Genomic DNA, 26,191 nt, shown 5'->3' on the forward strand with positions numbered 1-26,191 from the left:
CTCCTCCCAGTTATCCATCAGTGAAAGTTCACTCCATCTCCCCACCACATTTGCTGTATATATCTCCACGGAAACCATTTGGCAACCGTGGTTCAGCTTCTGCTCAAGTGTGGCTATGTGTCCGTTTTTGATGTGATGCTCGTTTATTGTTTCTTCTATTAGGTTCCATAGAAAAGTTTGTTTCTTACATTTATTTTGATGATGTCTGTCACTTCAACATAACAATCTACCTATGTCAGATTGACCCACTTTTCTTAAACTTCCTACAGATCACATGTGCTGGTTCCTGTCCCAAGCTTTATACATGGCCCAGGGTATCAACCAAGTGTGATAAACGAGCCAGGAGAGATTAACTCCTTACAGAACACTGCGTCCGTAACTGCTGAAATGTAGTAGGTCCATTGCACCAGTCAAAAGCCACGGCTTGAAGTTGTTGTGGTTTATGTCCAGATGCAGGAGCAAATTTTACACCCATTTTTCACCTAATAGTGCCTATCTTAAGTTAAATCAGGGAAACCTGAACTTGCTGTGGAAAATCAACTCCGGTCAGGGCAGAATCCTTTGATGTTTACTTGAATACAGTTTTCTTTAGTTTATACAGACCGTGGTGCTGCCACCAAGGATTGTTTAAAGATTCAGTTATTCATTCCTGATACATCTTCTCAGTGGTTCTTCTCCCTCTCCCTCCTCCACTTAATACCAGCCGTTGCTGAGCTGTGTTGCTTTTTTCCCCTTTTGTGTGCTCAGTGAAGCAGTTTTCTGACTGATAGTGAGAAGAGTGACTGACTCCAGAGAGACCTGGGACTATTCTTCTGTTCCGTGTCTAAATGCACAATGTCATGCTTTAGCAAGTCCAACAGAAACTCGTGGAGCTTGGCATCACCTTCTATGGCAATATTTACTAGATGTATTGCTTCCTATTTTTGCAGAGACTTAGCTGCTAAGATTCCCAAGAGCCTAGTTGCATGGTGGGCATCAGCCACTCCATTTTATCTTGGCTGAAAGGCTACCCAGCAAGAAACTGTTATACTTGTTTCCACTCCTGAAGGCATTTCAAGCTGATTTCTAGAAAACACTTGTCTACAAAGCATTTCTTTTACTTGAAAGTATAAGACAACTTTCTTGGCATTTACAACGCAGCTGATATCCCTAATGAAATCCAAACTGCTCCTGATTTGTCCTGACTGTCTAGATCTCATGCTCAGATTCCAGAGAGACAGCTTCTAAACCTAGTTTCCCTTAGACTTGCATTAGATTCTTCCACCTGTCAGTGACTATTTCTACATTAGCAAGCAGTGTGGCCCACCAGGAACGGCTTTGTAGAGTGTCACAGTACTTACTTTGTAGGTTTTACTTTAGACCAACTGTTCAGTGGTTCAATGGACCAAATCCCTGTTGGCGAGGGAGAAGGCTACAGATGCGTCTGGAGGAAGCTTCTTCCAAACGGAACCCAGTTCCTGAGCTCTAACACTGCTCTGCAGCGTCTGCTACTCTTCCTGTCTGTCATCTACGTGATCATGTGGTCACATCCATTATCTCTATTCAAGACCAAATAGATTATTTAGGTTTGGATAATCTTTTTTCCTAGTTTTATTTGGCAGGCCCCTCTAAAACCTGTTATGTTGATCCAGTGCCCAGTATTTTTGTGCGAGTGCTATTAGACGCTCGGCAAGCAAATTCCCATTTACTGTTTTCAACTTGCCCAGATCTGAACAAAGATCATGGTCAGCTCAGTGTCTTCTCTTTCGCAAACTGGGAAAAGATTTTTCATAAAACATTGATGATGCTTTGTCCAAGCTCATCTTTTTTAGCATTCTTATTACTGGTGAGCAGATCCATACCTAGTACCACTATGGGACTGGAGGGGGACCAGTTTCAACCATCTCACCTAGTGACCACTTCTTGGAAGGTTATGTCCTTTTTGGTAAGGTGAGAAAGAAGGGCAGGTAGCATCTAACTTGGGCCACTAGAGCTGGCCATTAGACTCAGCATTTTCTTTACCCCTTCCTGTTCATTTGGGTTTTCACGTTGACTTGAGAGAGATTAGTTTGATGGAAGTTTTTCTGTCAAAAACGCAGTTTTTGAGCTGGAGATAGTCCAAACTCTTGTATATTGGTCATTTTCAAATGGTGTTCAAACAAATTTTGTAAATGTTGTAAAAATAATAATGATAAAAAAGGCAAGAGTCTTACTCTGGCTTTTCTAATGGTGTAAGGCCACTTCCAGGCATCAGCCTTCCACAGTTGTCCGTGTCCCTCCAGTTTGTTTTTCCAGCTCCTTATATTGTTGGCATAGCTCCTCTAAGTCAGCAAGGGCCCAAGTTAGTTCCAAGTTTCCTGGCTTACCTATTTCTTTGAAAACTTTCTAGCCTGCAGGAGTTGTGTTGTCAGTCATCTCATTGATCTGTTTTGCCACAGGGTTTCCTAATCTGTCTGGATACTCTGTGTTTGCGGCTCAAGCAGAGATTTCATCTCTGCCTGCGTGTCATCTCTTAGACCGCTCTGGAAATTCTCCAGTTACTACTTTAATTAATTTTGAAAAGCCTCCAGCTGATTTAAGTCTTCTTTTAATTTCATCTGGTCTTGTTTTCATCTCTTTTTACCAATTACTGTTTCTGAGACATACCTCCATCATTGATTCTATTTTGGTTCAGTAGGAACTCCACCTCACGATTCCCCTTCTTGAAAACTGGATGCCTCTCCTCACATGGTATTAATCCATTTTTACCTGAGTGGTTAAACAATTTGCCAGGTCTGTGGGTTGTTTTCTTCTCAGCTGGGAAGAGAATTCATCCTCAGGATAGGGTTTTGCTTTGATATAGTTCCATTTTATTTACAAAGAAAGTACAGAGTTTTATTTCCTTGAACAAAAGCAGAATCAAATAACAGGCAATAACTTCTTTTTTCCAAATCTCATTCACCCAGTGTTTTACCCCCAACCTCTCTTTCAGCTTTTCTTCTACCAGGATCACAATGCTAGTTTGTCGAGCTGTGCTGGTGGTTTCTTTATTCCGTTTACATATTTTTGCTGCTTATCTGGATTAATCATCTTGCCTTGATTAATGCCTCTCTCTCTGCATTAAGCATATCAGTTTCTAGAGAAACTCATGGGTCCATATGCTTCACGTTTCTCTTGGTTTTGATGATAACTTCTGTAATTTCAGTTATCAGGCTCCATAAAAGAGTTTGCTTGTTTCTTACATTTATCTTGAATGAAAGGTGATGATTTTGTCCAGCAGCTTCAGTGAGATTTCACTCAGCTCTTTCACATAATGCTATTAAAATTCAACATCTCTTTGAACATAATTCAAAAGAAAGAGGATGTAGAACATTTCTGATCTATAACAAGTTTTCGCAGCAGGAATTCCATGTTGTGAATAATTCTGGAGGCATAAAATTTTATTATTTTCCGTATGTGCTGGGTTATAATTCCATGAAGTATTTGACATGAAGTACATGTCTTAACTTGCAAAGTATTCTAAGAAGCAAGGGATGATAATATGCAAGAAACTATTCCTTGGAGTTAGGATATTTAGAACCAACTGTCCTTGCACTGAAAAATTGTTCTTAATTATGCCAGTTTTATAAATTGCATGTCTGCTAAGGTTTGTTGTCTCCAAATGGAGATTTCTGTAGGAGGCCATAATTTTTTCCCTCTGGAAAATACCCCACATTATGCCTTGCTTTCATAAATCTGCCCACGTTTGCCCTTCTTTCCCCTCCCCCTTTTGCACAGGGAAGTGCATTTTCATGGTTTTTTATTTTCCCATATTAAGTGAAATATGCCTTAGTCCCTGAAGGGCTCCAGACAGGGCATCTGGCAGGGATGACAGAGCAGATACCCCTCATGAACAGCACTAGGACGAGGAAGGCAGACTTCAGGTGCTGCCCCTTTGTGGTTAGGATGCTCCTCCAGGAAACGAGAGCGCGCTTCATCCTACATGTTCTGAATCAAACCCATGCTTTTCATTACCCCATCTTTCCTCCACTATTTGCCAATACATGAAATACTCTTGAAATTGGGAATGCTCTTCATCCTTCTTATTAAAGCTGGGCATTAATTGCCAACAAACAAAAAGTTTGTTTGGAGTGGAGGTTTACACTGTTGTGATTGTGGGGAGTGGGGAGTGGGGAGACCTCATCTCTGCTCCTTTGATTATTTTCTATTTTTATTGCAAGACTATTAAATGTAAAGTGCAGAAAGAATCCCAAGAGTAAAGAACAGAGCCCTAATCTGAGCCAGGGCGTTCGGTTGCCATTTGCTTTTCATTGCCCTCAATCCTGCATTTCTTAAACTATTTTTAGAATAATTTTTCTCTACCCATATTCAGGAGTATATTATCATATTCAGTTCAAAAACTGACTATTGTTTTCCTCCCAGATCACACCAGCATGTTAAGAACCCAATTCCTGAGTTGCAGTCTTCAGGACATGATAAATCTTTGCATGTTTCTTTGGCAGCACTTGCCTTTCTTTTCCAGTTTTTGAATTCAACAAAAGACATACAAAATACTGTCAGCTGATTGTTTCCTGTGTAAAAAGGATTAGTCATCAGTGATCTCCAAGGGCAAATCCCAGTGGGCAGAAGACCATGTCCCTGTAGCTGAATGAGTCTCCCTGCAAAATTGGTGTTCCAAGCCCATGGGCTGAGTAAGAACAACTGTACCAAACCCTCCCCTGCTCTTAATTGCTGGTTTCTATGCTCCCACTTCAGCATGTTTTGTGAGTGCTGAAATTAATTTACAGACTAAATTATTTTTCTGCGTTTTGTTTTTCTGTGCAGAACACAGTGCTTTCAAGCAGTCTCGATTCCCAAGTTTTATTTTCCTTGCCTGGAATGGGACTTCCTGCATGTCTAATCAGTTCTCACCTTCAGAAAGAAGAGCAGATGAAAAGTGACACAAAGCAATTCAATGTGTAAAATATGTATATTTTAATTTAATAAAAGAAAAACAGCAAGGGAGAGATAGGCACAGAACAGTAGCCCCTAGAGCTCTAGTAACTTGTCAAACCATGTGAAATAAATATAGCATTAGGAATTCCATAGGCGTTTGGTAAAGGAGTGTGCGTTTACTATGCTCACTTCTAATTATGGCTCCGGTTGGAGAAGGTACTTAGAAGTGGTCCTTTTAAAATTTCTGTCCCTTTATTGTTTAGGTTCCACCTTTCCAATACTGAAGTGAAAAGCTAATTACTGGTGATTTTGGTGGACTGTCCCTCCTTAATGTGAATTTGTCAGCACTGCAATACTAAGTAGCACTCATATTTAAATTATTTAATAATAAGGCTTGAGTTAGGAGTCTACTGAGAAGAATAAGAGCAGTTTATGTCTCTCTGAGAAAGCAGAAGTTATTGCAACATACACAGTCATCTTGAGTTTGCCTTTCCTATTGACTTCCAAACAAGTGTTGCTGCAACAGCAGGGACATAACACGTGGAGCCAGCCAGCCTGACAACCACATATTTATATATGGTCCTCCTTTTCAACTGCAAGAGTCAGATTATTTTTTTTAATTAAACATAGATTGTTGGTCATTAATTTTTCAACTTACAGATTTGCTTAGCTGTCTGGCACAGCTATGACTTTGCAAATGGCAACTCTGACTGCCAGATTTGACCTACTTCGTATCAAAATGATAAGTCATTTTCAACCAAAAGGTTTTGCAAAAAGGTTGCTTCTTGACTGGCATACATTGTTAACTTCTAGCTGATAACAAAAAACTAAACTCCCCCCCAATTTTTTTTTTTCCAGTTAAAAGCTCTCCCCCTTCTTTTTTAACACATTAAAACATTGGGTTTTGGTTTTAAAATATTCCAGAAAATACCATTTTGTGATTGTCTCCATTCAATACAGTGTTTCCTGTTTCCAATGGAGAACTTGAAAGAAGTCACAGTTGAGTTAGTTACTTTCAAGATATGTAACGGGATGAATATTATCTGATCCAGCAAGGGTTAGTACCTTGCTTTGTTGTTGTTTTAGGAGTTGTGTTTATTCATGTTGAGTTTTGATTATCATTAGAAATTATTTGGGTTTTGTTTGCTTGTTTGTCTGCTTTCCAAATAGTTGCATTTACCAACTATTTGGGAAGCCTAAAGGTCTGAAAAGTGAATTCTTTAGTTTAGTGGAGATCTCTCCCAGAAAGCAGCTGGTGTGATTAGCCTGTTATTTTTAATGAACAGGCTGGACTTATCTGATTATCCCATCTATTTCCTACTTGTAAATCATCACATTTTAGAAACTTCTTCACCAGTCCCTGTCAAAAGAAGAGTGTCTGGTCGGAGCACGTGTCTTGTCATTTCCCCATCACTAAACTGAAGAAGAAAATGACTGAAAAAGGGGCTTGGGATGGGTCATTCATTATAAAAAGAAGCTTAGAAATGAAGCGTCTGGAAAAAAATTAAGGGATTCATATTAACCATTTTAATTACAAGCTAGTAAACAAGAAAATTTTAAAATACAAGCTTTCAAAAACTGGTGTTTTATCGAATTTCTGGCAGTGTTGTGGCACCGATCCTCCTATTTGTGACTTTATTTTTCTCCTTACTTGAAAAACCAGTTCTGTGCTCCTTTGCAAGTAATTCATACTAAATATAATTCATCCCAATGTGGAAGTCCTTTGTATGGGACTGGCATGCTAGATAACCACAGCATGAGGTCTCTACACGTGGTGGATTTCATCAACAGGGAAACCTGTGGATGCTAAACGCACTGCTCATCTTTGGGTTGCAGGATTCAGCCTTTAATTTGCAATAAATGGAGAGGGATGGTGTTATTCTTGTCTAAGAAATGTTTTGAGAATGAGGCATACAGCAGAACCTCATTAAAGATCATTAACATGTTACTCTCTAGGCATATAGGCTGAAGGTAGACATGTCACACACAATTATACACTGTCTTCCCTTTTCAGCAAAGCATGGGTTGCAGAGCTCTGTAGTGAGCTCCTGTGTGTAACTCAGACTTTATCACCTCCATTCAGAAGACTCCATTCACCACTTCTTCTTCTCCTGGAAGTATTATCGTAAATCACAAACATGAAACTGACTGTGCTAAGTGATCTAAATAAGTTTAGGTATATATATTATATATAATATATATAAAAATATTTTTATATATATATTTAGTTTTTATAGACACTTAGAGTCTAAGGCTTCATTTTGCTGGGCTCTACCTAAAAAGAAAAACCTCTGCCCTGAGGACCTTATATTCTCTTTATTCTTATATCGTATTGACTTACTTTCTATTGTGCAGGCATACAAAGTTCAAAATTACATGAATTACTGTGAATTTGCAACTGAACCTCCTCCTTTATTCTCCAAGCCCAGCTGAAATGTCTCTTTGGTAACCAGAGGCACTTCTCCGAAGGCTGTACTGGGGTGGTGCAGACCAGGTCTGTGCTACCTGTTCATTAATTACAAAGACACACTCCTTGGGGCCACTTTCTAGCACGCGGCCATGTCTGGACACTCTGAGCACAGCAAAGTGTTAGGTGTTGGGAGATGTGGCTTCTGAAAAACGCACCACCAAGTTAAGGATGGAGCGGTGAACAGGCAACAGTATAAAATTCTGTGAACTGCCTTTGAAGCATCCTGCTTCTGCGTTATTTGGAAAGAAATCCAGCTAACAGCCTGGTAGTCTAATACTTAAGTTATCAAGGAAACAAAGAAAATGCTGTAGTCCTCCAGTCACAGGCTGTGAGTCTTAGTGAAAATCCCATCTCAATGGTAAGCACAGGAGATGCAGTGACAATTGCTTGTAACGGGGATGTCGGCACTAGATTGTATTGCCTCCTTGATTTAGTAGATTTGACTTCTACATTTTCACACAATGACCTAAAAGAAATATTATGCCCCAGAGTAACTTTGAAATTGTTTGTTTAAATTAACTTTCATTTGGATTTATGCTTAATGAAATCTTCAGAGATGCAGACAGCCCCTCTCTAATGAAATGCTCTATCTTTGAACCAATGAACAGGGTTGCCAAACTGTAAGGATTCCTCTCTAAACGAGTGGGCTTTTATAATGTTACACTTGGGTGGCACAAGCAGAGTGCTAGATGATTAGTTTATGGTCTAGATCATTGTATTTTTATTACACTCATAAAAACTGTGTTTCTCCTCATTTTCGTAATGGCTTCAATGAGCTTCTATACCTTCTAGAGGCACATTAAATCGTTATGTGATGAAAGTACTGATTTAGTGGGGCTAGTTTTAAAGTAAGATACATGTTTTGAATTCTTATCTTAGTCTGATTGCTGACTAAAAAAGGTGAAACTACGTTAGAATGAATGAAATCTGTATCATCTTCCTTACATACAAAGAAGGTTCCCAGCTGTGGCCTAAAACAAATGCATGTCCTGGTTTCAGGACATTTACAAATGATAAATCTACATCTGTCTATAAAATAAATTATCTATCAACTTGAAGAATTTTTGCTGGTTTTGTGTCATTGTGAGTTTTTAACAGGAGGATGAGTGGATTACAGAAATTTTTTAAGAGGGGAAAAAAAAAGAAGATAAAGATTATTTTTATTCGTTACATTCAACTGTAATTGTTTTCCCCACTTCTGTTCAAAATTATAAATAACCCTATTCTGTGCAAACCCTAGATTCATTTCTCTGAATAATTCTAAGCTGGTTTTAAAAGTTGTTTTAATTCTGTTGCAAAATGAAAAAAAAGGAAAGACGAATGTTATTTGTTTCTTTATATGCAAGCTATTCTTAAAAGAGAAGACAACATCATTATCCATGAATGGGAAACCTTTTTATTTGATATGTAATTAAAAAAAAATAATCCTTGAATTGAATGTATCATCTCATCTTTGCACAGTTTAGACAAAGGCCTTTTTTGTTTACAAAATTTACATGTCAATACAGTTGCTTATAAATATTTCTGTGAAATAAACATAACCCTTCACAAAAAGAGCAGTTTACTCTTCATTCAGTAATTTTATATGCTAGCAAAAAGACAATGAATGTTGTATGCAAATATAACATCAATGTACAGCATAATAATAACAGTTTTTAGTGATTATGCTGCTTGGTATTAATTCATAGGAGCCTTTTTGTTCAGCCTTAGGCTGTGTTTGGAACAGAGATATGCCAGACCAGAGCATCTCTGCTTGTTCTGCTGTTTGAGGGAGACATCCACAAATCCTTTAGTTGAGGTTGCGCTGGATTCCTGTATCCTACTCTGTAGCTGGCCTAAATTATTAAGCGATCATGCTGGTAGTGAAGATACACTGTTTTCCTCTATTCCTGCTGTACCTGTGCTCTGTGAGTGCACAGTCTGCAGCAGAAGTTGGACTTTCCTTCTATCTCCAGAAAAAAAAAAGGAAAGTAAAAGGGGAAAAGAGAGAGAGAAAAGAGGAAAGGGGAGGAGAGAGAAAGAATGAAAAAAATAAGGAAAGAAAATTAAAAGAAAAAAGAAAAGAAAAAAGGAAAAGGAGAAAAAGGGGGAAAAAAGGAAAATGAAAGGAAAGAAAGCAAAAAAGAAGGGAGAAAAAAAGAAGAAAGAGAAAGTAATGCACATTTGCAACAAATCTTTTATAAATGTGCTTTTGGAGGGACGATTTCTCCCATCTGAAATGTTTCTGGAAGAACAGATTTGGTTTGGGTTTTTCCTGCCTTTTCCTCATTACTGTTGTTCAGATGCAGCTTTTATGATTGTTTCAGCAGCGCAGCCGTTTGGTAGCTTTTGCTACGTGGTGAACTGTAAAAAGAAATATGGCTGATGACACAAACAGGTTTCAGTACATGCGACTTCAGTAGGTCCGTGCTGCTGGAGTATTGAATATCAAAACCCAAATAGTTGTGTGTTCTGCAAGCATCGTTCAGTATTCCCTTTGCGGGTCTAAAAGTTTGCCAGAAAAGCAGCTGAACATGGTACCAGGAATGAGGAGAGATTCTGTGGAAGACCCGAATTGAAATCGATGGAAATTCTTTAATATTTCATGGATGCCTGCAAAATATGGCGCCAGTTTATTCAGGGATTTGAAAGCAGCTGCAGAGTAAAAGTGTCTAATGAAAATGAAATAAATTTCCTGTGAATGGAATAAATTTTGATTGTGTGTCTGAGTGCAGTAATTATACATGTCACGCAGTAATTAGGCAGTCACAATGTGGCCACGGTGTCTTTCTTTGTCTGCAGATGGTCTGGGAGAACGGCTGTGTCGTTATTGTCATGCTGACACCGCTCGCGGAAAACGGAGTCAAACAGTGCTACCACTATTGGCCAGACGAAGGGTCAAACCTCTACCACATCTATGAGGTACCTAAACAAAATATCTGGTTGTAAACGTGACAGTAAGTGCACGGGTTGATTTCCTACGGGGCAAAATGGTGTTTAAGCTGATCTAACCTGGAGGTCGAGGTGAGGGCTCTTAAATACTCTTCGTGTGCCTTCAAGTAGTTTTAGATTTGTGAAAAATTCAAGCACAGTTTTAATAACAAGGTAGTTTCCGCTGAATAAAATCTAGTAAATAATGAGCCAAGTATTACAATGAAAAAAGGACAACAATTTTGTTTTTCAAACGGTTTTGCAAGTGGCTGAAATGTGAAACCGTGTATTTATATTTTATAGGAAAATAGTATTTTTAGAACTAGTGGATTTTGCCTTAGGAAAACCGTATGTATATCTTTGTAGAAAAACCTCTATATAGCTTTAGTAATTAATGCTATCTATTTTACCTCTTGCCTCAGTCACAACAACAAATATTTTTTTTTTTCTGCTTTACATTTCTAGCCCAAAATATCGTATCACTGGTTTTGTTGCAATGTAACATGGATAATGGCTGTCAGATTTTTCCAGTTGTCCAGCTGAGTAGAGGAAGAAAATAATACTACAATGCCAAATACCAAGAATAGAAAAATGTGAAGAAATGCAGTTATTTAAACCAAAATGTGAACAAACTTTTTTTCTGAAAAGATGAACTCTGCAAATCAGCTGCATTTTTTATGGTTATTTTTCTACATAGCAGAAGAAACTGACTTTTCACTTCTCATGTGAATTAATTCTGAGATTTTTAAGACCTCTGAGAGTGGCCTGGGCAATGCAGTGTAGGCATTTCCGAGTAGAAAGCAACTGGCAGCCTAACATATTTTCTGTGAATGTCTTTTATATTCACATAACGATATAAAGTTTCAATTTTGTGATTTTTCCTTTTGCATTAAAACTCTCAAGAATTTTTTTTGTTTTCAAGAAAATAGCAGTGGCAGCTAACCCCTTCCTGACAACTACACTGATTGCTAAATCAAAAACAATATTTTCCCAGCACTGGCCAATTTGCTAATAAAAATAAAACTTTTGTGCAATTCCTTCATCCCAGACATCTTACACCTGCAATCCTGAAGATGTGGCTTGCAACCGAAATTGCTGATCTCCATTTGTTCCTTCCTGTGGGGTGTAGGTAAACCTTGTCTCTGAGCACATCTGGTGCGAGGATTTCCTCGTGAGGAGCTTCTACCTGAAGAACCTGCAGACGAACGAGACCCGCACAGTGACACAGTTCCACTTCCTCAGCTGGAACGATCAGAGGGTTCCTGCTTCCACGAGATCGCTTCTGGATTTCCGCAGGTAAAGCACAAAGTATGACAGTTCATTTAAGACGATACAGATCTGAGGAACCAAACTAGTCCTTTTAATTGTCCTTGAAATATTTGTGGTTTGAAAGGGGGGGTCCTCAGCCTGTGATGCCACAATGCTAAACTAACACAAAAATCTGCAGTAGGTTGATTTTTAGTGTTGTCTCACACATAGATGTTGCCTGGTTTTAAGACATACTCATTTCCCACTTAGAGATCGATACCTTTCCTCCCTTTGTACAGCTCTTCAGTCCTTCTGTATTTCTTTGTTTTCCAAGTATTTATCCATTCTGCAACTTCCAGGCTTTTTGTGTGGCTCCCCTATGTTGCTTATTGCAGGAATCTCACAAATAATTTATGTAATATGAGCACACTTGAAAAAAAAATCACGATGGAGTCATATGGCAATAATGGCATTCCCCCGCGAGCATTTGCTCATAAGGATCAAACAGTGAGGACTCTAGACTTTCTTTGGCTGCAGGAAGGTGGAAATTTGAGAAAGCAGATGAAAATGTTGACAAAGCATACCCTCTGGAATTTTAAAGAAAGTCAACGTAGCTTTAAAATACAAATATACAGAGGCAAAACCAGTGAAAGTCCTTGCCACCTTCTCTAATGTTTGCTGTGTCTATCTAAATTTTAATTTGAAAATTAAAGCCATGCATGATAAATACTGAAGCGAAATAATCTTCATTTGATTGCCAACCGTGCCCAGTGCATCGTGTGTAGGTGTTAGTGTATATCAGCTAATCCACAGCGATGCGTTTATGACTAATGAAAAGAATCTCCGGGAGGTTTGGGGAGTTGGTTCTCAATCCGCAAGCGGCCTGTGGGATCATGTGTTTTCCTCTCTGTACTACAATATTAGCTACAACCCCCCAAAGCGATTATAAGGGGCTCAGCGCTCAAAAGGTCCAAACTTGTTTCTTTCAATAAGTGCTGGGAGCTCTGGCTGATGCCAGTCGGAGTTACGCAGCTGCACCTGAGGGGAGAAGCTGGCTTGTATCCAACGGGAGCCGGTTGCACAGTTGTCTGTTGGCAAAATTTTATCCTTAAAAATTTAGGACTAAATGCCACCCTTCATCCATCAGTAGTATTGTACATATTTCAAAGCAGAGAGTTGTCTCACACGGTGCAGGTCAAGTAACGGAGTACAGCTGTACTGCGTCACTAGGAACTATGGCTAGGTAAGAATATAAGGATACGCTACAGAGTCGCAGCGCAAAAGCAATAGCAGGAGGGAAGCACGGCCATAGGATGGAGTTGAAATTGTAATTGAATTTTCAAGGTTTCCTTGTCTGGGTCCAGACTTTTTATAGGTTGATTTCCCTTTGCTTGTGGAACCATGGAAGTTGCCTGTAGTGAATTTCTGTAGTGGAAATTCTGAATTGATTCCATTAAGTCGTGCGAGGCTGCAGCACGGAGCCAACACAGCGTCCAATTTTGCCCTTTTTGAAGTTGGTGGGAAATTTGCTAGCAATTGTAACTAGACTATAAATGAGCCTGTACAGCCAGGACGCCCGAAGCTCGGAGCACCTCAACTCCGACTTGCTTCAGTAAGGATTGAGGTCCCTGCGTGAGCTGCAGGATTAGATCTACAGTAACTCGCAGTTCACATCGCCAGGAAAGCACCGCTTAGAGTGACGTTGTGTAAGGGTTAAATAGCCATGTTGAAGAAGTGTTGTGCAATACTTTGAAAAAGAAAAATTACAACTAGATGAGAAAAGTAGTGGAGCTGTCATTCTTTGTATTTAAAGCCAGTATGGGAATGAACCTGTTAAGATTTAATTGAATTCTGAGTGTTCATTTAATATGTATTCACAGTCCAGTGTAGGGTACTGTAATCATTTGCTACGTGCAGATTTTGTACAATGAACTCATAATACTGAATGCATAGTAAAATTCCGCCTGAAAAGGAATTTTGGCATGCACAATAGCTGGTCTATGAATCTCAGTTTTCTTGGTCATCTGATGTTGCTGTTTTTTTAATGACAAAAAAACTAATGCACTATTGCTAAAATAATGTATTTGGAATTCATTTATACAATACATGTGTCGCACCTGAAGCTTCCTATTTAAAGTACAAACTCTGCTGGATTACGACAGCTGAGTCATAAAGCCCCCAGAATAAGCGTCTGGCAGCGCTACCATACTCATAGTAGGGTAGTGCTAGGAAGGGGCTGCTCTCACTTCTTTTAATCTATGTTTTTATGTGCATTCAGTGTGTTTGTATATATATATGGATATGTGTGTATATTTATATATTCACATACATATATGAAATTAAGCATATACATAACCAACCCTCTATTTTTTATAATTCATCACCAAGAAAAATTGGATTCCCAAAATTACCTTGCCCAGAGTCTGTGGAAATATGGACCTTAAAATTTTTATTGAAGTAAATTTTGCAAGTCTCTTTGAAAACTGAAAGCTTACATTTCTCTTACTATGTACCAGACAGTGTTTTAGATGATTTTGCATTTAGCAGATACATTAAACTTTGCGGAATAATCTATCATACTTTCATAATGTAGGTATAAATTGCCAAAAAGAGATTATTCTATATATTAAAAAAATCTGTGCAAAAGACAGTCCCTGAGAGGTGAGGCTACTACAGAAACCACTGGTCAGTTTTAAATGCTTTTGGAGTCCTAATTTCATTTTGAACAATAGACCAATCATTATTGCTCTGGACTAGCTTGTTAGTCATGCACTGATATGTGTAATTAAATATTTCTTGAGCCCAGAGGGAGCACATTTACACTTTAAAGAGGGACTGCTAAGCTAAAAGATAATTAGCATCACATGTGAGGGCTTTGCTTAAAATATATATCTATTATGCTATCACTTCTCGCTGTGTGCAATGGCATTTACTAACACTGCTCACTTTAAAAATGGACAAATTCTTATTTTGCCAGCTAATTAGCGGTTGCCAGTGTCATTTTTGTGATGTTGCAGCTAGTAATATGAGCCCAGTTGCATAGTCACAAAAGTGATCATTGGAAACTGTGACTCTGCTGCAGGGACAATGTGGGAAACCCCTTTTCTGAGCCTCTAACGACCTCTGACCTTTGCTTGCTGATGGTTTGCATGATGATTTCTTTTTCACTCAATGAGCCAAGGGTTGGTTTGTATTACTAATCATTCTTTCTAAGTTAATTCTTCCTGTATATGTATATATATAAAATATATATTTTCTTCAACATCCAAGAACTTTGCTTACCGATGAATTTTCAGCTCACTCTCATTAGCCAGAACTAAGAATGAAATGAGATGTTGCTGCACTTCTAAATATTTTCATAAACTATATATAGACAAACCTATGAACCAGCTGGATTGAAACCCTTTGTTTAAATGTGTTTTCTGAAATGTGTGATAATGAAAATGTTTGAAACGCCTTCAATAAAACTGACAAACATAAGGTGTCTTTCCCTAACATGTGTCTGGCTGTCTGATTTACTGGGAGGTCTGATTTACTGATAGGTTTAGATCAAGTTTGTCATTGAAATGACATTAGGACTTTGGTAGATGGCTAGTCACAACATGCAAATATCATATTAGTGGTGCCATACAAGGAACAAAGGAACCACACAAGCAGAAAAAGAAATGGTAAATACCCCTCTGTAGTTACTAGCTTTTACGTAATACTTTAAATGCAGAAATGACTCTTTACTAATGCACATGATGGGGGGTGGCGGGAGGATGACCAGCTGCACGTAGGGGAATGCGGAATGACTGTATCAGATGTTGTTGCAGACATTTCAGATATAATTTACTGTACAATACAAAAAATAAATATCAGGCTTTATGTTGTATAGAAGGAGTTGGTCCTCAGATGTGACCATTGACAACTGAATGTTTCATTCATGTGAAAACTCTACTGCAGCTTAAGTCATTGAAGTTTTGCTTGGTAGTGCCTGCATATATATGCATTTATGGACATATAAATGGTTCATTTAACTTCTAAAGTCAGGTGCTTCTTGATGACTTACCACTTACTTCATAGAACATTGCTCTACTGCATTAATTACTTACATCCAAGGAATATAAATAGAGACGGAATGTCTCTGCAAGTATGATTTACATCAGTAAGCAAAAGAGTAAGAATTGTGAAAAATTCCTGAATTCTAATGTTTAAAGGGAATCATTACAAGAAGTTAATATTGTTACCAAGTTTGGTTAGCATCATAAATAATAAAAAGCAGAATGTGAAAACACAGTTTCATGGGGCATCACCAACATCTCCGTAGCCTGTTTGGGTTGAGTTCCAGGTATCCTGACTCCCTGTCAGAATTAGAAGTTTAGGCATCTTCAGGCTATACTGTAAGCAATGTTTAAAGATATATGCATGTTTTCACAGCACAGATGTTAGTGAATAGATGAACAGCCAAGAACTAAATGATTCAGTAGGTTAGTTATGCTTTAAAATTCATAATAACATCGTACCACAGTTGCCAAATTTCAGCAGCTCACTTCAGTTTAGCAGTCAGGATCCTATATAACTATAACTTGTGCTGAGCTGGGGACTATTAGAGGGTCTGGCCAGCCCTTGGAAGCTGCCCTGTGAAGTGGTTTTATAGGAGACCTTCTAGCTCCAGTAAACTCAAACATCTCATCAAGGAAATTGAATGAAAGGTTTTGATTTCTTGAAGCAATGCTTTCCCATTTTAGCCTTTATTCAGCTTGCCTTGTTAACATATGTGTGCATATTTAATGTTTTTTGGGGCCTGTAACATACTTGACATGCAAAATATATCCTAGAGCAGAAGAGAGGGTTTGGGATTTTGTTTTTTGTTAAGCAATTTAAATAGATTTAGACCAATTTTGTGGGCTCTATTCTTAGACTGAGTATCTGGCTTTGCTTCAGCACTGGTTAATTCCTTCATTGAGTTTACCTATCAGCAGACCTGTTCTATAGCTGTACTTTTATTGATTGGCTTCACATATATTCTTGTGCCATATTTAACCAGGAAGCTGTAGAAGACAATAATGTGTAAATACTAAATATATGAGACTTCTGCACTAGAACCAAAGCAGAAAAGCTTACTGATGGTTTTAGTTATTTTTACCACTATAGATTACATTTTAGAATTTTGTGAGAAGCTTTTCAGGAGATTTGGTATTTGCCTTTCTAAGGCATGAGGCATTTGAGAAAAGAAAACATTTATTTTGCCTAGCCAACAGCAATAATGGGATGTTGTCTGGGATTTCTACAGCAGCAAAGCAGAAGCAAACTTTAAACAAGATTATGTATGGAACAACTGCTTGTTATATTAGGAAGTTATCAAACTGACTGTTTCTTTAAAGACTGCAATATTTGCTTTTTCTTATTGCTTATTTTTGACAGTTGGCTAAAGAAACAGTATGTAATATGCTTAATTAATTTTTTGTGTCTGTTTTATTTCAGAAAAGTAAACAAGTGCTACAGGGGTCGCTCTTGTCCAGTAGTTGTTCATTGCAGGCAAGTACAATTTCTAAAATAGCTTTAGAGAGATTTGTATGTGTAAGAATTTAATACAGATATAAATAAAAGGGGCAAATTAAAGCTTCAGGTGAATCACTAAACAGTGAGGTAGGCTGAAGGTATTAAATATAATTCAACTGGTTTTTAATGCTAATTAATACTTAGGAACTGTTTTCATAATAAAATTATCCTTTCCTATGATTTTGTAGATGTTGTGTCATGACTTAACAATGTATGGTCACCCTTACCAATATGAGTAGCACTTCAATTTCATAAATCGCCTTGAAAATAATAGTAGTTCCTTGCATTCCCTCCCAATTTAGTCTTCTTTATTTTATTAACACTCAATTATGTTTTATTTCTTCTTTGCTTGCTTGTAGCGATCATGGTAAGAAGACAGCAATGTCAGGGAGTGGAAACCTGCCCAGAGATTGAGTAATCCTTTAAGCACAGATTATCTTTAGGCCTGACAGTCTGACAGATGCACACGAAAGCTATTGGGCAGCTCAATGGAAAACTTTGCCATAATAACGTTAATGTTTGGTTTTCCCAGTGGAGGTTCTGTGTTATAAGGAGAATGTTGCAATTATTTATGGACGATATTCTTGTACCTAAGGAAGATAGAAAACCAGCCCTGCTAAGAGGCAGGTTGTTTGACGTGTGGCATTCCACTTTGGATGGGAGTGAGGAGGGAGGGGACGTGTTTCTCACCTGTGGCTCAGCAGAGTCACCTTCCAGTGGGTGCAGGGAGGCTCGCTGCAGAGGTGAATGCTCTGGAGCCGGCTGGTTTGCATTGCCTTCAGGGAGCCTGAGAAAAGAAACATTTGATGCAGAGCTTTTGATTTCTTGCTCTTTCCTTACTGTGATGGATGGAAATGTCTACCATCAGCTCAGAAGTTTTTGTTTTTATTGGGCCTGATCGCTGCCTTGTCTCTCATTATTCAGCTTAACTAATAAGATTGTGTCTTTGTTCCCTTCATAGGCATAGGAAAAAAAATTATTACCATTACCTCCTTTTCTCTAAGCAGTGATCTAGTAACTGAAAGAAAAAAAACCTCTGTCTACAGAGACTTAACAAAAATTAAGTTTCATAGCGTGCCTGTAAACAGAATGTAATAACGCGCTTCACGCTGTTCTATTATTTTTCCTTTCATTAATTCTTGTACACAAATTGAGCTATCAATAAAAATAATGGCTTAATTAATAAAACTACATACCAGTCTAATTGGTCACACATGCACCTTTGTAAAAATTTTGGGGAGGGAAAGGAAAAAAGCTTTTACTTAAAGTCTTAATTATGTTTGCTAACAGCAGCTCTAAAAGAGCATCACGCTGGCAATTACACGTTGCTCTCTGAAAGGGACACAAGCTGCATTCAGATTAGGGAGCTTTCCCCCTCCCAAAGCTTGGTCTCACATCTCTGAGGAAGGGCTGATGATACACAAAAGTTAAAGCTGTTTCTTAGGAATTACATGATAATATTTTTTCTGGTCATTGCAACTAAGGAAGAATTAAAGGAAAAGGTAAAAAGAAAAAACAAATCACTCCTGATGTATAGTGAAGAAAGACTGCAGTACCTCAGTAATTAATCAAATATTTCAGTTCTCAGACAGGTCTCTGCATGCATTCCCTCTGATCGCTGTGTTCAAATGCAATCCGTGACATTTTGGGACCATTCAGGATAATGTTCTGGTCTAGTTTATTCTATGGTTCTTGATCTCATATGCAAGTGACTATAAGCTCATTATATGTACACTTTTTGAACAGAAATGATATCCTGTTTTAGGGTTACTGAGTTTTCCACTGTTGTTTAAAATGCTTTTATTGCATAAACACAACTCGGCTTAAAAAAATCAAAACAAAGCCCTGTTATCCATGCAGGCTAATAGTTAATTTTCCACAAGCAGCTTGTGTTAATTCAGTGCAAGCTTTCTCTCCTCTCTCAGTACCCTACTTTAGCCCCTCATTCTGTCCTCTCCCCCCATATGTAACAGTATACCATTAAGGGCAGGTACCTTGATGTTGAGTCTAGATGCACATTGATAGGCTTTATTTTTTCTTTTTCCCTTTCTGTTGGCAGTGATGGTGCGGGAAGAAGTGGAACCTACATTCTAATTGACATGGTTCTCAATAAAATGGCCAAAGGTGAGAATGGAAAGGCTTGTTACTTCCTCACTACTGAAAGATGTGCTTGTGTTGCCATGACAACGCGGGGAGCAATATTCACAGAAAATCTGAGAATAAATTAGAGGCAAATTGTACTCTTTCCTGAACATTCTTAAATTTTATTTTCATAGCAATTTCAAACAACAAGCGCAAACGCTTTGTGAATGAGCAGGTGTTTTTTGTGCTGTTGAGAAGTATTTGAATTTTTAACTTTATCATTTAAAATAGTTATTACAGTTTTTAGAAGAAGATACCCTGGGGCTGTACAATCCTTATTTAGTGGTTACATGAGTTCGGTGCTGTGCTGCTTCATGGCTGTTGCCCAGTCCCCTGTCACCTACCCAGCCACGAGGGTCAAACGCGATTGCTTTTCTTTTTGTAGCTGCCCATTGCCACCAAAGTGCCTAGAAGAGCTGGTACCAGACAGGGCCCCATGTGCTGCACAGATTTGTCTCTTAGAAGGAAAAAGACTGTAGTGAACAGGACAGAGGACTAAGAAAAAATCAGCTAATGCTCTGTGCCCAGCTCTGCCACTGTCGTTCAGTATGGAACAATTCGTGTAACTTTTCTGTTCCTTTGTTTCCTTATCTGTGAGATGTAATTTAATGAAGTGGGAAATCGTCTATCAATATAAATATATACTGTTGTTTGTTTAAAATGAAGTCTATAGATTCCCTAGAGATTGGGACCATTCCTTTACTTTTTATTGATTGGTAAATGGTTCATGGTGGGAAGTACTTGAGATATACCCTGAAATAATCTTTGTATATTAGAATAAACCAAATTTTTGACACTGATACTGTCTTCAAAAGGAAGGAGGGTAAAAGTGGGCATGTAAACATGACCGTGTGTTAAAAAGACGTAATAGTCAGCTTGCTTTATATAAAGTACCCCTTCCTCATGCCTTGGCCACTGTGTCATAGTTTCATAGAACTGCATTTAAAAACAAAGAGAAGTCTTGTGAGGTTGAAAATAAACAAAAAATAGTTATTTGCCTTTCTTAAGCTGAGTACTTAAGCTACCTTGATCTGGCATTATGCACATATGTGTATTTAAAGAAAAAGGATTTATTGTAAAACGTATATTAATTTATATAGAGAAACAATATTTAGTTCTTTGAGTTCTAATCACTTTACAGTTGTTATTTAAAATCTTCTAACATAGACATGTTTTTGTATGTAGTTTAAAAAAGATGTTTTGCAGTCATCTATTGCATTCTGCGTATCCCAGTCCTGTGGAGTATAGTGGCGTCCTGTCCCTTTAGAAAGAAGAGTTTAGCATTTTTTCCTCTCCGTATTCTGACTGTTAACATGTCTCGTCAAACGTGGAACTTGCTCCTGATGTTAAAAGAAGTTGTGTGTTTGCCTTCTCCTTAGCACTGTACTGAAGATAATTTTTTCAGTGGGATGGGATTAGTTTTTCATGCTCATTGGAGAATAGGTTTTCGCTCTGTGAAGGAATATGGAGATATTTCCAATGCTTGTTATGTGCCACGTGACAACCTAGTCTTTAAAAACAGAAGCAATGGTACGTCGTAAAATTAATGTAGACGTACATTAGGTTAGGTATTGTTCGGTATTTGTTCGGCTCATTTCAGTCATGAGCAATGAGAAGCCGTAATGAAAACTGGATTTAAAGTATATGCAATTTACTCGCATAAAGAAGTAAATGAGAAGTATTTTCTAGCTTGGGGCTTTCAGCCACTTAAGGGAGGGTTGACTTTGTTGTAAAAGCACTGAAGAATGCCATTTATTGACTCCATTGTACCATGTAATGTCAAATTCCATTTTAAGTGTGGGCTTAGCGCTTCACAATACCAGACAAGTCATGTGAAACTGGCCAGAGAAAGGCGTCACAGGGCTTTTTGGAGATCGGTCACCCCCATTTTGTTCTTGACCTGCTCCCCTCTGCCCATGGGGGTGTGCGACGCGAAATCCTCTGACCTGGTGCTTTGGCTGGGGTTTAAATGAAAGATCAAAGGGCAGAGCGGGCATCTCAGCCCTGCTGAGGTGGGCCTTTCCCAGGCTGTCACACTGTGCGGCCGCCAAAGGTTTTGTTCGGGCGGGAACCGAGGCCCAGCCTGTGCGGCCGGGGCCCTCTTTGTCTGGCCTGAGAAGCTGGAGGCCCAGGTTGAGGATCCAATGTTCATCAAATGATCAAAGGCCTGAAGCCCTGGACATGAAATCTTTCTTTCCATTTCCTTTTCTTAGAGAATGAATTGCACGAGTGGCAAAGAATGCCCTTTCCAAAGCTTTTATGTGGAGTGCGAGGGCTAACTTCAGAGTCCTTCAGCGCTAAACATAAAAATGTAAGTGCACTTTCAATCTGGGCCCAGCTGCAAGGCCAGCATCTAGTAACGTTTCTTTCAGAAAGGCTTTTAAGGATTAAGGCCTTCAGTCTTTCAAAAAAAAAAAAAAAAAGGGACTTTTAAGAATAAACTTAGAATAATTTGAGTTTCTTGTTCCACTGTCTGGTTTATTAGAAAGTAGACAATAATGCATTTTTAAATCAAAGTAAATAGAGGAGTACTTAGTTTCGGCAGTGGGAAAGTAGAAAGCAATCAATAAATGCCTTGGCTCTTTCGTGGGGTTTTTAATAGGGGAGGTTGAGAAAAGGAGCTCCTTTTTTATGTAATGATTTACTTCCCTGCATTCTCTTAGACAGTTAACTGTAAATGCCTTTGTCATTTACAATTTCTTCTCCTACTGCTCATTGAATTAGCGCTAATACTTAGTCTATTAAACACGTTATAAATTCATATCTTCTGCTATCTTGCCTGTTGCCGTCCCTCATATTATTTTAGATGCTGAGAACCGCCAGCAAGGGACCTGTTCCTAAAGCAGGGGAAAAGAAACCAAGGGGGGGAGGATTTTGTACTTGACACCCGCCACGTCAGTCTGACTGCCCCGAACAATTCCAGAAAGCAGGAATGAAATTCTAGAAAAAAGGCAAAGCACCCTATTTCAGTGCACTTGCAGAACGGTACCGGTTAGTACCGCGGGCAGAAATGCCCCCTGGGTGTACGTGGGGGGGGTGAGCCGGCGGGAGGGCACGCGCGAGCTCGCGGGGAGCTCGCAGGAGCCCTCGCTCAGCAAACGCCTTCCCGGCCCCCAGCTGCCTCGGAGAGCCACGCAGCGCCGGCCTGCGGGACTCCCTCCGGCTCTGCACAGCATCAGGAAGGATTTCCTGTTGGGTTGGGGTTTTAATGAATTTCAGTGTCCTCTGTGCAGCAAATGTAATGACTGCATCTGTGCGTTCTCTCCAAGCAGCCACATTAAATAATCTTATTAGATACTGGAACAGTCAGAGAACAACAGTGTCTATTCAGACCTATCATTCCTGTGTCATGTCAGCGGAAAGTTTTAAATGCAAGTGTATCCTTTTGTTTAGTTGTCCCAGTAACTTAGCGCTGCTATTTGTCATGTAGTTTATTACTGCAATTATTTTTCTTGCTAGATTCACATGCAGAGCAGTTACAAGACCCTGATCCTATACCCATCAGAGTAATAACAAAAATGAAAGAGAGTTGAATCTGGCCTTACCGTAACGCATTTAAATACTATTTAACGTTATTTAACTATGATAACTGTCTAAATATGGTACTATTTTTACATGGATGTTACAATTTTAAGACAGTTACCAAGTCATCTCTCATTTCCCCGACAAACAGCTTAGGACAAGCTTTAGTGAGTGAGAAGTTGAGAAATGACTTATTTCAACTCCATGTGCACTTCCATGATTTAAATAAATACAGAAAATGATAATGGATTGTTTTTGTAGATAACAATGCTTGCTGGATTTTTGACAGAGACTGTTTTTCTGAGGCTGATTTCTGCTGAGAATTTCAACGTTCTTGATGTATTTACAAGTTTTATCCTTTGTTATAGGGAGGATAAACTGATTTAGATTAGTCTACTTGATATTCCTTCCTCACTCCAAACTCACAGTAACTCTGAGCTGATCAGGTTTTTTTTCTTTTTGTATGATCTAGAGAAAAGTTGAGAATTTTCTCATTTCTTGTCTTTCCTGCAGGCTTATTGTAGTGACTAAAAGTTTGATATATTGCAAGACATTTTTATTGAGTGTTTCTGGCATGAAAAAGAAAAAAAAAATGAGATTGTGAGTCTTCCCACTTTCATTTTGCTGAACTGAGAGGCTTGGATAGGGTAGATAATAGTTTGATTTTTAGATATTAATCCAGCCAGCAGCTGCTTGGGGTTTGCTGACCATCCATTTTCTTGTGTTTGAACTAGCTGGAACGAGATGAGTCAAAGGGAAGGCGAATATGAATTTTAAAATCCTTTTAAAGTACTGATTTCCGAATTCTAAAACCCAGCAAAAAGATTCGATTTAGCAAAGCCGAACCGATGGTTTATTCTCTCACATTCAAAAGCTTGGATTATAATTGATGAGCACACAGGCTCTGGCCTGGGCTGGCTGCGGAGGTTATCTCCCCAAGTCCTTTCCTTGCCCCCGCTACCCTATTGTCTGAGGGTCTTGTGAGTCAGCTCCTGAGCAGATGCAGTTTATACCGTGACATTTTAAGGCAAAACAAAAGATTCCTTAATTCGCCTTCTGACTCATCGTGATCAAATGATTTTGGCTAATCTGAACCCTTGCTGAGGTTTTGCTTATCTGCTGTGTGGATTTAACAATCATAATGAAGTTGTGGGGTTAGCTCCTCTCTGAAAGGATTTTATGAAAGAAAATGCTTGCCCATATTCGTGTTAAAATGGATTCAATCTGCTTATTTTTGAGTCCTTATGCAAAGTCTGAGAAAACACTATTGTTCGTTGTGCTGATACAAGTCTAGAGCAGACTATTTCTGACATGCTCTTGGTGAACAAGGGAATATTTCTTCAGCCCAGGATCCAGCTTCTCCCATGAAAATAAAACTTAACATACTATGTGTCATACAGTGGTTGAGAGAATATATAGTGTAAAAGAGAGATTACTTTTTTTTAAAGTAGTGTTTAATGGTAAGAGGGCAAGAAGTGGGATTAGAAATAGGTGATAGTCTGGAAAAAAAATTACGGCAGAAAAACTCAGGAAAAAGGAAAAAAATGCAGGCTGGTAAAGCCAAAAACTTGGGTTGTACTATCCGCAAGACTGCCTCAGTTCTCAGCAGCAATAATGCTAACCATGTAAATCTGAAAGGTTGCTATTTCAATTTCTGAAGGAAGTTCTTAGTGACCATGTAAACATATCATATGTTGTAAGGCTGGTTTTTCAAATGAGCTGCATTTATGTATTGTAACTTTTATGTAATGAGTTACCCTGGAAACACAATTAGGCAAATAGTGCTCATTCTTGCAGCCTTTCCCAGCAGATAATTAATCACAATGAGAGCTGGGCCCCCAGCTACACGCAGAAGTGTATAGGGAATGTATAGGACAGTTTTTTACGGTCCAGCCTGTGATGCTCAGGGAACTCTCGCTATTTAGAAAAACCAATGTTTATTTCCTTTGCAAAACACTTTTTGACATATAAAGCTTTAAAGCTTTTGACACATTATTGACACTATAGAGTCGTCAATTAATAGTTCATAAAATGAAGATTAAAAAGTAGCATGTTCTACAAGCTTGTGTTGTGAAATGAATTAGTGACCATGGGGAAGGTGTTGTTGGTTGATGTTTCCTAGTGTATGTTGTATGGACTGCATTTTTAGATGGTTTCAAACAAAAATCAAACAAGTTATTGATATATTCTTTGGCTTTTTTCTTTTTTATGTAGTTTAGCGGTCAGGGATTACTCTGAAAGACCCATATTTCTTGAGTTATTTGCTGTTCTGGGGATTTTATTGGAAAAGAATTGGGACTAGGAAAGTGTGGTAGCAAGCAATCCTAATTATTCAGGGTTTGGGGCAAAAGAATTTTGAAGAAAGACTGATCAGACATGGGCTGTTCCTTGGGAAAGGGAGCACGAAGGGGGGTCCCCATAGAGCGTTAGAAGACTCTGAAAGGAATGTATTGATGTCAGTAAGCAGCTTGAGATAGTGACTAATTTGAAAACAAGAGGTCATTGACTGAAACTAAGGAGGAGACAAGCAGATAAGGAATTTGGGCGGCATTTTTTCACACAATGGGTAGGTTAGAATATGGAAAAGTGGAAAAGCTGGTCATAGAAGTTCTGTGCTTCGGTTCGAGAAGCAGCTGGGCAAATGTTTGGAAAAGGAGGTTTATATACAGAGTGAAGAACTACTTTTTTTGTAGCTAATCTCATGCAGCAGTCCATAGAAGGATTTGAAGAGAAGTGTTTAATTGACCAGATGGTAGTCTTCTGGCTGTAAAGGGTACAATGTATATTACCTAAGTAAAGTGTAATTATTCCACAACTTCTATAGCTGGACCAGTTTAGTCACTTTAAAGGATAAACATTGTTCGTTAAAGAATGGATCCATAATAGTTGCATCTTTTATTCAGGTCACTCCATGTACTGTCTTGTAAAAGCATTGCCACCTATTTGCAACGTAAAATGAAAGTAATGTAAAATGTAGTTCTTACAATTTGATAGATACATGTGGGTGAGCTACTTCTGTGTCTCCTGTAAAGAAAATTCATATTTTCCAAAGGGACTCCCAAGATTTTTTAGGGCCAAGTGAGGCATGTTTTCAGAAATGTCGTTTTTGCAATCAGCTTCTTAACTTTGTTCATGTTTGATTCAGCACGTGGAGATGAACTGCCTTTCAGGTAATTCGCCGGCAGTTTCTGGAAGAGGTACTAGAAGAAGCAAATTGTGTAGAACTCTATGGGAGCTGACACTGGTGAACACCTATAAGCAGGCAGTAGCAGCACATCCACAATTCTTGCTATCATTACCCTTTGCCTGTGCACACACGTGTGTGTGCGTGCGTGCATATGTAAGTTAAATGTAGACATGTGCACTGGTATTTTCTAGAGTGACCATAGGTGATTATGGGTTATCTTACCATATATGGAATGCAAGTCATTAATTTCCATTTCTTGCATGTAGTAATTTAGG

The 26,191-nt window shown here is 38.6% G+C and overlaps 1 protein-coding gene across 1 annotated transcript in view; it reads left to right on the forward strand.

The window, feature by feature from the left end:
- The window catches only part of PTPRN2 (protein tyrosine phosphatase receptor type N2), a 674,564-nt gene that overhangs the window by 628,433 nt on the left and 19,940 nt on the right, over positions 1-26,191 (forward strand). The window contains exons 18-21 of the mRNA XM_075144119.1: positions 10,145-10,264; positions 11,403-11,569; positions 16,988-17,041; positions 19,125-19,189. Coding sequence (XP_075000220.1) covers positions 10,145-10,264; positions 11,403-11,569; positions 16,988-17,041; positions 19,125-19,189 — 406 coding nt within the window. The remainder of the gene's footprint in view (positions 1-10,144; positions 10,265-11,402; positions 11,570-16,987; positions 17,042-19,124; positions 19,190-26,191) is intronic.

The sequence above is a fragment of the Calonectris borealis genome, chromosome 2 (assembly GCF_964195595.1).
Source record: "Calonectris borealis chromosome 2, bCalBor7.hap1.2, whole genome shotgun sequence".
NCBI lineage: Eukaryota > Metazoa > Chordata > Aves > Procellariiformes > Procellariidae > Calonectris > Calonectris borealis.